This window comes from Phalacrocorax aristotelis, chromosome 7 (genome assembly GCF_949628215.1).
Source record: "Phalacrocorax aristotelis chromosome 7, bGulAri2.1, whole genome shotgun sequence".
Lineage (NCBI taxonomy): Eukaryota > Metazoa > Chordata > Aves > Suliformes > Phalacrocoracidae > Phalacrocorax > Phalacrocorax aristotelis.
Window position 1 is genome coordinate 27,407,740 of NC_134282.1, and position 12,443 is coordinate 27,420,182.

At 41.1% G+C, this 12,443-nt stretch overlaps 1 protein-coding gene across 1 annotated transcript in view; it reads right to left on the minus strand.

The window, feature by feature from the left end:
- The window catches only part of MYO7B (myosin VIIB), a 59,891-nt gene extending 50,177 nt beyond the window's left edge, over window positions 1-9,714 (minus strand). Inside the window, exons 1-8 of the mRNA XM_075099402.1 lie at window positions 9,640-9,714; window positions 6,030-6,072; window positions 4,566-4,679; window positions 3,780-3,932; window positions 2,337-2,521; window positions 1,383-1,504; window positions 579-721; window positions 374-487 (exon numbers count right to left, since the gene is read on the minus strand). Coding sequence (XP_074955503.1) covers window positions 374-487; window positions 579-721; window positions 1,383-1,504; window positions 2,337-2,521; window positions 3,780-3,932; window positions 4,566-4,679; window positions 6,030-6,047 — 849 coding nt within the window. The 5' untranslated portion in view covers window positions 6,048-6,072; window positions 9,640-9,714. The remainder of the gene's footprint in view (window positions 1-373; window positions 488-578; window positions 722-1,382; window positions 1,505-2,336; window positions 2,522-3,779; window positions 3,933-4,565; window positions 4,680-6,029; window positions 6,073-9,639) is intronic.
- Window positions 9,715-12,443: the final 2,729 nt, after the last annotated feature.

Below are 12,443 nucleotides of genomic sequence, written 5' to 3' on the forward strand. Positions count from 1 at the left end.
GGCACTGTTTCTGCTTATTCATTTTCCTCTAAAGTATATACACCTGTTAAGTATTCTCCCTAGCATGAGATCTGAAATCTGAGTACCCATGAAAGTGGGGGATGTTTCCCATCTGCTTTAAGATGTCCTTTATGTTTCTTAAGTCTTTGATAGAAAGTTTTGAACTGCCACGAGCTGCCTCCCACTGGTGGACATTACAATAAATCTCTGAAATTGAGGCTCACAGCACTTTTGGTGTTACTGCTTCTGGTACTCCAAGGAGAGGACTGTCCAGATTTGGTAACGATCCATCTGCAGCTCCTATTGATTATAATTGCTCACTGGGAGAAGCAAACGGTAGAGGGATAATGGAGAAGAAAGCAGAGACTGTTACCACTGTGAGATAAGTGTACTCTGAAGCAGTGCCCAGATTCAGCATCTTTTTCTGCTCTGTATTCATTCCCATTAGCATGCAGTAGAAAATGTGATAGTTCCTTTCCTCTGGAGCCTAAAAGAAAGAAATAGGCCAATGGAGAGCCTTGTGAGCATAGGCTTGTAACACAGAAGCAGGCAGAATGGACATCTGCCAGTGCCCCTACCTGCCGGCAAACCCGTGACTTTTCCAGAAGAAACTGTTCTATCTGGGCTCCTTCTATCACACCATTTTGGTTGAAGTGGATATCAATGTATTTCCCAAAGCGGCTTGAATTGTCATTTCGAATTGTCTTGGCATTTCCAAAAGCTGATGGGCAAGGGACAGAGACAGTATGTGGATTATTGCAGTTAATGAACATCAAGTCTATTTTTTATGCCCTTTTTCACACCTGTGTTCCAAAAGACAGTGCTGACAAGCACTGAAGAATGTCTGGTCTCAGGCTGCCTCCTAAAGAGAGAGGCATGCATACTGTGCATCCAGATAATTGGGTCCTAAAAGACATATTCATATGTTCCAAATGTGGCCTATATCTGGCCAGCCAAGAGAGCTGGGCAAGCCTGAAGACCTCCAGAAGGACTTACTGGGAACACACTTGATCTCTCTGCAGAGAAAGATGGGTGTCTCAGGGAGCCCCCCTATAGATACATCCATGCTTGGCCAGTCACTTTGTCACTAGCTAATGCAAATGCTAAACCAGTGGTCTTTACCTTGGGCTCTGCATTCCTAAGGGCTCTTTTGCTCCCAGCAGTTCCAGGTTACATACTATAGTGGCACCTCCTCCTACAGCGTGGGACCTGTTGTGGACTTCATGGGGACATGGCAGAAAAGTATAGAGAATTTCTACCCTGCATCACCAGTGTTTCAGGGTCTTTAGCAGTGGTTCAAAGATCTGTTTCTGACTTTTTATCCTGCTACAAAAATTCTGAGATAAAGGTGGTAAATCAGGCATGTTTGCTAAATAACCTACCTTCCAGAATGGGGTTGGCCTCTAGGATTTGCTGCTCTATCCAGGAATGCTGGCCACTGACAGCTGCCAAAAACTGTAGTATCAGCTTTGTGCTTTCGGTCTTCCCAGCTCCAGATTCTCCACTGCAGTAAGAAACAAGATCATTACAGGTTTCCTTTCTTCTTTTTTGGCTAGGGTGGCAAAATGGCAGACCAAGTTAAAAAAACCCCAAAATTCCACTTTTATTTACCCTGGGAATGGCAAATCTGACTGTCTTTCATGGAGGGCTGGAGAATTTTAGTCTTTCATCATCTTATCTGCTAAAATTTCAGTTGTTTTTTAGACTTAGGATGAAGACTAAATTCTCCCACTGATTAAGAACAAGCAGTCCATGGAAGACATTCTGTACCAGTGCAAATTAAATGACCACTTGCTTTTCTTCTTTAATGCATTACCAGATTTTCAATGCCAGTCCTAGCACATCATCTGAGTTGCCTCAGCCATAATCAGATGTCATTGCAATGAGACTATATGGTTCTTCACACTGATGATTAACAGAAAATGGGTACATGTTATGTGTTTATAGGATGAAGAAAGCTTCCTTCCATCTTCAGGTTAGCAGAGGTGGTTTCTCTCCAGGAACTCTCTCTTCTCAGAAAATACATGTAACAAAGTGTCATGTCCCCAGGGTAAAAGATAGCCTTACATCACACAGGCTAAGATGTTATGTTTCTATATATAATGACCACTTGCAGAATGTATCACCACATTCAAAGATTCTGGGGGATAAAGATGGACTTCAGAAATCCCTTGCTTATGTTCTACCTTTTGCAGTCCTAGCTGAAAATATTTCCTTCCTGTTGTCCCTAGTCTTATCTGTGCCCTTCCATTTGGAAGGTATCCTGTTCCCATAAAGGTGCCCCCAAAACATGCCAGACTTGGTTTCTGCTACTTGTCCTCTCTGAGTCTAGTCACCTGATCACACAGCACTGGTCTCTCTTATTCCTCTTCATATTGAAATAACAGTTGTCTGCAATGGCGAAGACATGAGGTGGTAGCTCTCCAATCCTCCTGTTACAGTACAGTTTGATCTGATCGACTGTGTAGAGGGGCAGTAGCTGGTATGGATTCACTGCTACCAAGATTGATCCTGTGTAAGTCTGGAAAAGAGTTATGAGCATTACCTCTAGCAGCACACCTGCAAACAAGAATACAGCCAAAGTCACTTGCAGTATAAATCTAAATAGAGGCAGGAGGGAAGCCTGGGAGATCCATAACAGGACTTGGGTGAGGCTGAGAGCTTGGTTCCTCACTGTAAGATGCTATTAAATATCCCAGGATATGGAGGTTTTTGCAAAAGGAAGAATGCTAGCTATCATCTCCTTGCCAAATCACAGCTCAGTTCACTGTCTCAAGCTAAAGCACAAGAAATTCCAATTTGACCTGGCGTTTCTGTGTGTTATCATAAGCTGTTTTGTAGTGTTTTGTTAAGTTGCTTTTGTGTTCTAGTGCTGATGCAGCTGAACTTTGCTAATAAGCAAAGTAATGGTTGCATTATTCAGACAGTCATTCAGTAACATTCGTAAACAACAGCACCATTGAAATGAAGGAGGCTGTTGAAAGCTGTAGAAGTGCAAGGCGATAATGTTGTCCAAGAACTTTGACATATGACAACTGCAGACTGCTATAGTCTAATATAACAGGCCTATACACGCATCTTGGTAGTTATAACTTCAGCATGTATAAAATCAGTCCTTGTTTATACTAAACATCACCACATCTATGTTGTAAAAGGCAGCTCCTCTCCTACAGTGTATATAACATGGGAGGCAAAGCATGGAAAAACCTGTCTATTATTATCATATTACAAACTGGGAACAAAGGAACAAAGAAACTAAAAATGCCAAATTGCTCAGTCACAGATAAAACCTGTAATGGACAAGAATTAAAACCAGGTGTCCTAAATATCCAGATTTATTCTTTATCTATTTTATTACATCAAAATCAAGTAAATATTGATTTGGACTGGAGGGACAATCCAAATCATGTCACTGTGCACTAATTAGATTGACCCTGTGTCACAGCTGCAGGTAATAGCAGCACCAAGCTGTAACATGGGCTGGATTTAGCTAACTGTCAGTCACTGGTGGAAATGATCACTCTAGGAGAAAGTAAGTAGGGTCACTACCTATACATATTGCTGTGATTTCAGAGACTGCTATTAGCTCTCTTCTTCACAGCCAAAGTACTGGAATGAAAGAAGAGAAAAACTATGTTGTGTCTCCTTGGCACCCTCAATCAGTAAAGCAAGCAGAGGGCCCCACGTATGAAAGGCTTGCAGGCTGCTCAGGTCACTCTACTAAATGTGTAGTAGAGGTCATTCCTAAAAGTACTATGCCTGGTGACCTTAGCACTTACATAGATTTTGTGCTCCTGGTGGCGGATGAGGAGGTTGTGCACCATGCCTGCTTCATGGAGATCCCCAAGACGGATCATGTCTTCCACCCCCTGAACAGAGGAGGGGTGCATCAGGCTCACCATGTGTATGTTCCGAGCTGTGATCCAGTGTTCCTGAAAGAGGCAAAGCATCAGCCTTAATGTGTTATGCTGTTGCTCAGAGGCAAAGGAAAGACAGCCATGTTAGACCAGGGTGAGCTTCAGTATAATCCATGCTCAAACCAGCGTATTCTAACAGCCAGTTGATTGAACTACAGAAATTAATTGGTTTGCTGCCTCCCAGTACCAGATGATTTAAAACACTAGATGAAGCCATTCAGGTGTGTTCTGGACGTCACCAAATTTAGCATTGTTCAGAGCACAGCTCTGTCAGGGCATCACAGCCACAACATTGTATGAGGTAGGGATGAAACCTCTACTGACTTTAGCAGGATCATGATTTCACCTAAAGCTCCACCAAATTTAGGGATTGGAACCTGTCCATTTCCTTTTCTTAACTACACAGATATAACCTCTAGCTCAGGAAGCTCTAAATCTTCATAGTGCTGGGACCTGGGGATACTAGGGTATTACCCTGTACTTTCCTTATTTTTATATTCCTTCTTTCAGTATATCCTACCAGACTTTATCAAAGTCAAACCATTTAGCTAGATGGAGCTTTGGTCTGAACCAACAGGGCCGTTCTTTTGTACTTTGTACTTTTAAATTTTATGTTCCTCTTTTACAAAAAGTTATAGCATAGCGCACCTTGCCTTCGTCATCCTCCAGCAAGATCCGTCCTGACTCGGAGTCCTTCACAACTGCCCCGATAGGGACATTGAATTCATCATTTTGTTGAGTGTCCAGCCACACATGATCACCCTGGGGAGAAGAAAAGCTATTGTCAAGTACAGTGACACCTGAAGCCATGTAGCTCACATGCATACCTCTCTTCATCTTAATTTTTTAGTTATGTCATTTCTTCAGCAGTGTTTAACTGTGTAAGTTCTTACTGCTCACAGGCAGTACAGTCTAACGGTTATAGCATCGAGACCTCTGAGTTCTACTCCCAGCTCCACAGCTGACCTGGAATATGATTTTGGACAAGTCACCAAACCCAGCGTCTCACAAGGAAATGAAGCGACACCTTTTATAAGGACAGCAATTAGTCAGCTCCACTACCTCCCAGATATTGGTGGGGGACACAGTGAATGCTAGTAAAGTGCCTTGGCAGCCTCACATTAGCTATGTTATTCTTTCAGAAGAGATGCTTGAAAACTTAGACACTACCAGGAAAAATAAAAACAAATAGATGTACAGACTAGATGCCTGGAAATGTAGAGAGCTTTGTTGCAAGAGTTTTTAGATGTATATTCTTTCTGCTATAGCTGAAATCACTTAGAAATGTAAATGCATTCATGATCTCTCTCCAGAGGGGAAAAAAAAGGCATTCTTCTGCAGGCCAGGTCCTCTCTTTATATTTGTAGAGGCATGGCCACATCCTGCCTCTCTGCAGTGCAAGCAAGAAAGCAGAACTGCTTTGCTGTCACTGGAGGAAAGATGTGAGCTACGGTTGCCCTTTCCTAGGAATGAGCACCATTTTGGTGTCACCTGAACTACTGTCCTGTTTATACTCCCCAACTCCAAGCCCCTAGGAATACCTTGTCTTTCTCCAGGCACTAATACAGATTCATACAGAAAGCTTCACTGTAATGGCTGGAATGAAAATTGAACAAACTGTAGATCAGCTCTCCAATGGGTAGGAACCAGCTTTCTAGCTGAGTGTCTTGTCTTACACAACTTTTGTTACATACTGTAGCATTAACTGTCAAAGTTTCAAATTTTTTACTGAAAAATTGTTTCTTTTTCCTGTCAAAATACTTTACGGGCTTATGTTTAAAACTAAACAAGTGTAGTGGAAATCATCTATAAACATTGCACAAGATTATGAAGAATGTTACAGACTAACAGCTCTCATTTGTGTTTAACAAAACTCCAGAGGTAATCTGTGTAGTTTCAGTGCCACACCTTGTGAGAGAGGTCACCAGTTCTGCAGGAGCAGAGACAGGCTAGGCAAGATACCGCTGCATCTCTAGTCTACATTGATATTATTTTATACCTTGATACTGGGTATTGCTACTGTCTTTCTGAGATGGACCATGATGTTAAGGTAATTTTCTCCTCTTTGGGCCTCAGGTTAGTCAGTAAATCACAGCAAAGAATAGGACTTACCTTTCTGAAAACGACCATTATGTTTCAGATCACTGTATGTAACCTGCAGTGCAAAGCAGAATGTAACATTAGGCCAGAAAAGGGCTCAGGCTTTGATCAGGACAGATAGCAGGGTGGAGATATTTCCTTGTAAATATAACAGCAAAATGGCTTAAAATAATTATGTTTACAGATTTCATTAAAGCAAAAGAGATCAAAATAAGCTACACCCATTGTAGAAACAATGAAACCACCTACCTAAAGCAAAGATCTGCAGCACTGGGGTGGTGGTCTGCTCTGAGTTCTACCACATAACCCTGGAGATGTTCTCAACCCTGAAAGAGTCGCTGTGCACATTTTCATACTGAATAGTTCCCTCAATCAAATGCTAGGCACATTTATTTGCTGAAGTTCAAGTTTGGCTCACATTTAAAAAGACCCCACAATGCAATGTAACTCAATGCACAATACAGCTATGTTTGGTTGGTCCATTGACCCAGCAGTTCAATTCCTACAAGTGGCTAGCCCAGTGACACAGACTGAATTCATACTCTCCTAAGATGCTTAGTTCCCTCAGACTCTCACAGCTCGACCCTACCACCATATAAAAACTGAGGCCTAGAGTTCACCTTTCATGGCTGGAATGGAAGGGGTTGCAATGAAGGCATGAGCAGCAAAATAAAGAATAGGAAGGAACAACAATAAAATCAGGAGCTCTCTATCAAGAGCATAATAGTGAAAAGGTTGGTGTCCAGAAATCTACACCAGTGCTTTGATTAAGAGATGGTGCTTGTTTAGGCAGTGATCCTTGAAAGAACCAAAGAAACTGTCTTCAGAAGCTGCTTTCTGTCCCATAGGCTACTGCAGCTAGATTTTGGGAGTGATTCCAGGACTAGGTGTGATTTGATGGCTCCTGCTCTTGACACAGCAGGAAGGCTGCTGTATGCCTTTTACTGTGTGTGGTAAATCACAGGCAAAGAGTCTGCAAAGTTCCCTTCAAATGTTTCCAGAGTTTCAGACAGAGTTTTTTTCCCTGTTACCTCTTCCTACTAGCAGGAGTGATCCCTGCATGTTAAGGCTGTTGAGTAACCTGTGATTCAATAGCTGCTGTGTGCAGCAGACATCAGTTATTAGCCTAGGTCTCTACTGCCTCGTATTCACAAACTTCTCACAGCTGTGTGATCCATTCTGCTGCCTCCATTTCTCTAAATGATCTCTCCCTCTATCCATTGTTCCAGGACACCCAGAGAAAAGGCTCAGCTCAAAGTTGATAATAAGAATTAAATGCTTGCAATACGCAAAATGCTCCATAAAATGCTAACCTTGGACCAAAAATTAATTCTATTTTTACCATTTTATGATCTATCATCAATGATGTTTTTCTTAATATTTTATTTCAAACAGATTTTACAATTCATGCTCGATGAGGACTTATTGAATTATCTGCATCCCTTCTGTACATTCCTGTTTGACAGAAAACTGCTTGGAAACTACAGGAAGACAAGTGGACACTAGAGGACCAGAAACTGGTCTCTGGCACTTATTCCAGTCAAGTCTGTGACCTCTCAGAACATACCCCATGAAGAAAAGAGACACCTGCTCCGGTTTTGTCTTGACACTCAAATGTAAATTTCTTATTTTCTCATAGCCTTTTGAGAAGTTTTTATTCTGGCCCTAAATTATGCTTGTCTAGGTTTGGGACAGGTTCTCTGGAAAGTTTGAGCAAAACAAGAACACCAGAAAATAACTGAGTTGGAAGTTCCATTTTCTACCTATGCTATACAGATAATAATCAAAATTCCAGTTTGCAGTACCATTAATATTAGTGATTAATGGGATACTTCATCAATAATTTCACTGAAATCCTTGAGATTTCTTCTGTCATGTGTAAAGGCTTTAAAATCTTATGTTTAAAATTTCTGATAACTATTTACAATTACGTGTAATATGGATGGTATATCTTTTTTAGAGGTACCCAGCTTTCATTACTTTTCTGATTGAATCATTTAAATCATTTTATGATTTGTCTTCATTTTATGGTGGAGCTATATAAGTTTCTGCGGTTTAGAAATTTGCAACTAAATTACCAGAAGAGTGTTTCAAGTCACCACTTTATTTTTTCAGATTCATCCTCCTGAAAAATGAAGATTACCATTAAAAAAAAACCCCTCAAGGTGAAGTTTGGGGATACCACTGTTTTCTCCCTCTTGTTTTAATAAACTTCAGTGTTAAAAGAAAATGTTGCAGTGAGAGGATTAGGGATCATTTTATCACTTGCCTTCCTATAGCTGCCCAGATTTTTTTTAGCCATGTTATTTGGGAAGGTATAAATAGCTTCCATAAATCATGGTCTTACTTAAAATCAATGGGTGCATAAACAGTCTTTTCCTTAGACTAAATGGAAGGTGCAGTTATACTCCTGTATGCAAGATACTGCCACTGTTGTGGTTTACACCAATGTCCTAACCATTAGGAGGGCTGTTAGGGCAGCAAAATGGAAACTAGGAAGTGCTTCACAAGCTACAAGATCTTTGTGCCCTATTTGTGGCTAAAAAGGGCTATACAGTAGCATGGATTGAAGAGGGTTTCTAAGCAAGCCCAGGATGATTTACCACTTTAAAGTCATCATAAGATATGCTGAAAATAACTAATTATCAAAATTGCAAAATGTATTGTGATCCCAAAGTGAAAAATAAATTGAAACTTCAAGAGACAACAGATTGCTGATGTAGAAGTCCAATGCTAACACACATTTTAAAGCAGGAATTTTAAATGTAATTTTCACATAGGTGACCCAATAATGAGAAGCAGAATGTCACACTTTATAACAAAAACTGGCACATGGAGAGACTGTAAGTGCTGTGCCCCCAACAAAACACCTGCTGACTATATTAAAAATTGATTTTCCCTGTGAGACTAGGGCGACTGCCAGATCTCATCTGTTAACTAAGACACTTCTCAATTTTGTAGCATAACATCTATGAAAATTCAGCAATGCAACCTGAATGTGTTCTTTCTGTCTGCTTGGGTTTTTTCTGCTGTTTTTTTACACTCTTTCAAAAAGGAACTTTTGTCTTTCATAACCAGTTATTCTTATGGTGAAGTCCTCACATTCTTACTCAGGACTCAGGAAATGGATCTGCATATTAACTTCAAGAATGTCATAGCCTGTTACTATGAGCGATGCAAGGTGGTACAGAAGCACGGTACTTAGCAAACATAGGCCAAAGATGGGCTGCAGTCAGTCACAGTGACTCACAACTGACAGATACTTTTTCACCTGCACCAGAAACCAGAATACTGCAACAGAGCAGAAATGTCTACCCAGAGGAAGAGGGAGTGGTACGTGCAGACATGAAGCACAGCCATACTGTGTCACATCAAAGGTATAGGTAGTTCTAGACCCAGTCTGTAACAGCAACCAAGAATGGACAGGTATGGAGGAGATCCCGTATAATCCTGCGATACACGGTTTCAACATTTAAAAAGCTGATTCCCACTTAAGTCCTAAGTGGCCAGCCTCCCACCTGCTTGAACGGCTGCTTTCTGACAACACCTGTCTCTGTTGCTTTTCTTTCCAAAGTAATGCAGCACCATAAACCAAACAGCACCCCAGAGGTTGGGAAATTACCTCTCCAGGAGAAATCTTCACTGTCTGGCTTCTGCAGCTTAGTTCCCTGGTACTGGTGCCATTAAGGGATCCCTCACCAAATGCCAGTTCTCTGCTGCGCAAAGGAGGAAATGACTGAAGCATGGTTATTTATTACAGGACTTTGCTCCCAGTTCAGTGTATATATAATTTCCAAGTCAGGCGTTCCAGTAAGCAAGGAAGGCTAATTCTTGCCTGGCTGAACCTTAAACTTCAATCTCTCCACTGTGTCTGAATCCTTTTAGATTTCTGGAAAGCACTGCCAAAAGAAAACCCTTTGGCAGCTGGTCTTATGCTGCCTCCACACCACTGACTTCCCTGGGATTCTCTTGGAGTCACCCTGTTAGATAAGAGGAAAATCAGGCCCTCATCTCTCCCCTTGGTTTTGCACAGCTTTTTCTGCAAGGTCAGAAAACGCATATCAGTCTATGTCCTGTGCGGACTATGCTTCACAGTACCTAGAGCAGAAGGCAAAATAAACTCATGACGCTTAACCGAAATTGATAGTCACACATGCATATAAAGCAACTAGGATTTCTAGTCCATTTCTTTAAAACTTCCTGGTTTTGTTATCATTAATTTATCTCCCATTAACACTCTGTCACTGTGTTCCAGCATCTAGGTGCATGTTAACTCCCTATTTGCCCACACTTCTCTCTAAATGAGGACAGGATGGTCAAGAGCTTCCCTCTTTTTGGTTGCTCCACATGTAGTGTCAGTAATCCTGTGTCCTTCTTGCCTATCCTGTTAAATTCCAGCACTAGATGTGGTGTCTGGGAAAGAAGCAGAAGTGTAATATACCTGTAGTGAGGCAGACAGAGGGTTTCTCCAGATAGAGCAAGGGCCCAGGAGTCAGGCACTTTTCAACCCTAATGGTGAGCCTAAACAGCGAGGATGAGTTTTTTTCCACCTACCTTAACCCAACTGTATAACATTCCTCCAGGGCACTGTACACAGCAGGTGGCTTGCCTCGCTATGCGCCATTCTGTATGCCCTTTATTAATAATGCAAATGAAAATGCACAACAATTGTGAACACGTGCTAGTATACCTAATATCTTAATTCTTATTTTCTTGTTTGCTAGGTTCAATGTAGTTACACTGTGCGATGGGAAAGCCAACAAAACCCCTCCATGTCTGAGGGAGATTGTTGGGGCTCCTGCTGTAGTACCATATCCGAATCAGAGGTAAGCATTCAAGCATAGCAATAAATAGTTGGTAGTAATGTTTGTTTATCCACATTACATATTTGTGTTTTAACATTAGCCTCCTTACCTGAGGATTTTCTTTAAGTTTTATAGGAGAAATGAAGATACAGGTGCAGAAATAGGCCCTTCAGGGCTCAGAGGCTTTTGAGAGGCAGGAAACCAAAAGGCAGAGAGGAGAGCTTTCTTAAAGTTTTTAACTGTGCAAAACATTCTTACTCAAGGATTTTGCCTCAGAGTAGTTCTTCAGCAGACTTATTTCCGATACAACAGTTTTTAGAAGTCGTCTGTATGTCGTATGTGATTAACAAAATTTCAGGTACTGATTTTATTAGATGAAGGTCAAATATTGGCAAATAAATCAAAGTACGTACTTCTATACTACCAAGGCAGATATCTAAACTCAAAGCTTTTTCTGTAATTACACTGCAGGGGAAAAAGTGCTGTGCATATTTCTTCATCAAATGAAATACACCTGCTGAAACGCCAAACGGAACATGTTTTGGGGCAGAGAATCTAATTCTAAAAATATAAATTTTTTTAACACTTATGACCAAGATGCAGTGGAGGTGCTATTTCATAGAGGAGTACAGTGTGTCTGTCCTAGTACAGTATATAAACTGTATGAGATAGAAACATAGGGAACTCAAGGTAGTCTGGAAGAAAAGCATGACTTGTACAACTGAAATACGTATTGGAAGGGAGATGGATTTCTCCAGTTAAGTCTAGACATACTAAAGAGTCAGAAAACATAAGCTGAAGGAGTAGAGACTTGATATTTCAAGTGGAAGCAGTGTAGATGCTTTGTAAAGCGCATGTACCTAATGAGAGATGAGCAGGTGGCTTGTATAAGGCTTCTTCAGAGAAGTGCCTGTGAGTGAACTGGGGATGCTCAGGTTTGGGAAGTCACCGAGCTGTGCGAATGGGGAAAGGCAGGAGCTTGCCAGGAGTGCGCAACTCCGTTTACTGATGAGGACGGAGTTTGGTGAGGGACTGTGCAGGGCACAGACACATTTGTAGTTGTAATTAGGGGTAATTTGTAGTATGGTCTATGCTGATGAATAATGCACTGAGAAATACAAATTAAAATTGGATAATCCCTGGTGAATTTAATCCTGCTGTTGTTCAGAGCAGTAGGTCTGTCCAGATAGACATGTGTTAACAAAACTGCCTCTTCCTGACAGCTTCCTAATTAAGAGATTGATGTCAGGATCAAAGGGTTTAATTTGCACATGGCACTACCTCTCACATTCCTCTCCACCTAAATCAAAGTGGCCTTGTTATTTCTGCTTCACCGAGTCCTAGATGCTAAGCATCATTTTATGTTAAACTAGTTTTTTTTCCTGAAGTTTCTGAAGGAAAGTGGATTGCATATAACAATTTGCAATTTAAACTGTTCATTCAGAAGCCCTCCTGTCTGCACTAACCTCCTTCCCTTCCTCTAAGCAGATTTGTAGCTTTAAGTCACTGATGTCTGTTAACTCTGAAAGGCATACTGCAGGGAACAAAGCAAACTTAAATAAGAAGTACATACCAGTAAAGGATTTCCAAGTGTATCCCTTGGTTGTCTTGAGCATTCTGT